At 48.6% G+C, this 882-nt stretch overlaps 1 protein-coding gene across 1 annotated transcript in view; it reads left to right on the top strand.

The window, feature by feature from the left end:
• The window catches only part of LOC119587553 (pupal cuticle protein 36-like), a 1,324-nt gene extending 512 nt beyond the window's left edge, over nucleotides 1–812 (top strand). Inside the window, exon 2 of the mRNA XM_037936275.1 lies at nucleotides 1–812. This exon is cut by the window's left edge and continues 288 nt beyond it. Within this exon, the coding sequence (XP_037792203.1) occupies nucleotides 1–735 (735 nt within the window). The 3' untranslated portion in view covers nucleotides 736–812.
• The last annotated feature ends 70 nt before the right edge of the window (nucleotides 813–882 follow it).

Genomic DNA, 882 nt, shown 5'->3' with positions numbered 1-882 from the left:
CCCGCTGGCGGGTGTCGTGATGGAGAGATCCTGCATGTGGATGGATCTTGCGTAGTTCCTGTAATCACAAGAAACGTTTTCCTGTATGATGCTCCTGAACAACCTCAGCAGCCAAGTGGTCCACCACCAAGTGTCCCACCACCAAGAGTTGACCATAACGTTCTGTTCGTGCGTCTTCCTGAAGGAGGAGCAGGACCTGAACCCATCATTGTTCCTCCACCAAGGCAAGAGAACATCGTGTATGTCCTGAACAAGAACGATGGAGCAGCAGGCCAGCGAGTAATCGAGGTTACTGCTCCTCCAGCTACTAACCCTGAGGTTTACTTCGTCAACTACGAAGAGGGAGAGAACCCAACTCTTCCTATTGGTGTGGATCTTGAGACTGCTCTTAACGCTGCCGCGAGTGCTGGTGGTCAAGTGATCGGAGGCGCCGGAGGATCAGGTGGCTTTGGAGGCGATGGAGGATTCGGCGGTAGTGGATCAGGTGGTTTTGGAGATGGAGGATTTGGCGGTAGTGGAGCAGGTGGCTTTGAAGATGGAGGATTCAGCGGCACAGTTGGAGTAGGTGCAGGATTCAGCGGTGCCGGTGGAGTAGGGGGAGGATTCAGCGGTGCAGGTGGAGTAAGTGGAGGTTTCGGTGGCGTAAGTGGAGGAAGTGGAGTAGGAAGTAATGGAGGATTTGGAGGAAGCGGAAGCAGCGGTGGTTCCCCGTCTACCCTATATTCTGGCCCTTAAACATTAGAGAAATATTTTTTCAATATGCTAGTATGTTTTATTTTTTTATTACTGTTTTTATGTGTTTTACTAAATATATGTAAGACTTTAATAACTGTTTCTTTACCTCTGAAAAATATAAATAGGAAATATTTAACATCTCGGTGA

The sequence above is a fragment of the Penaeus monodon genome, chromosome 22 (assembly GCF_015228065.2).
Source record: "Penaeus monodon isolate SGIC_2016 chromosome 22, NSTDA_Pmon_1, whole genome shotgun sequence".
Taxonomy (NCBI): Eukaryota; Metazoa; Arthropoda; class Malacostraca; order Decapoda; family Penaeidae; genus Penaeus; species Penaeus monodon.
The sequence above is the reverse complement of the archived record's forward strand: the minus strand, read 5'-3'. Positions and strand labels throughout refer to the sequence as shown.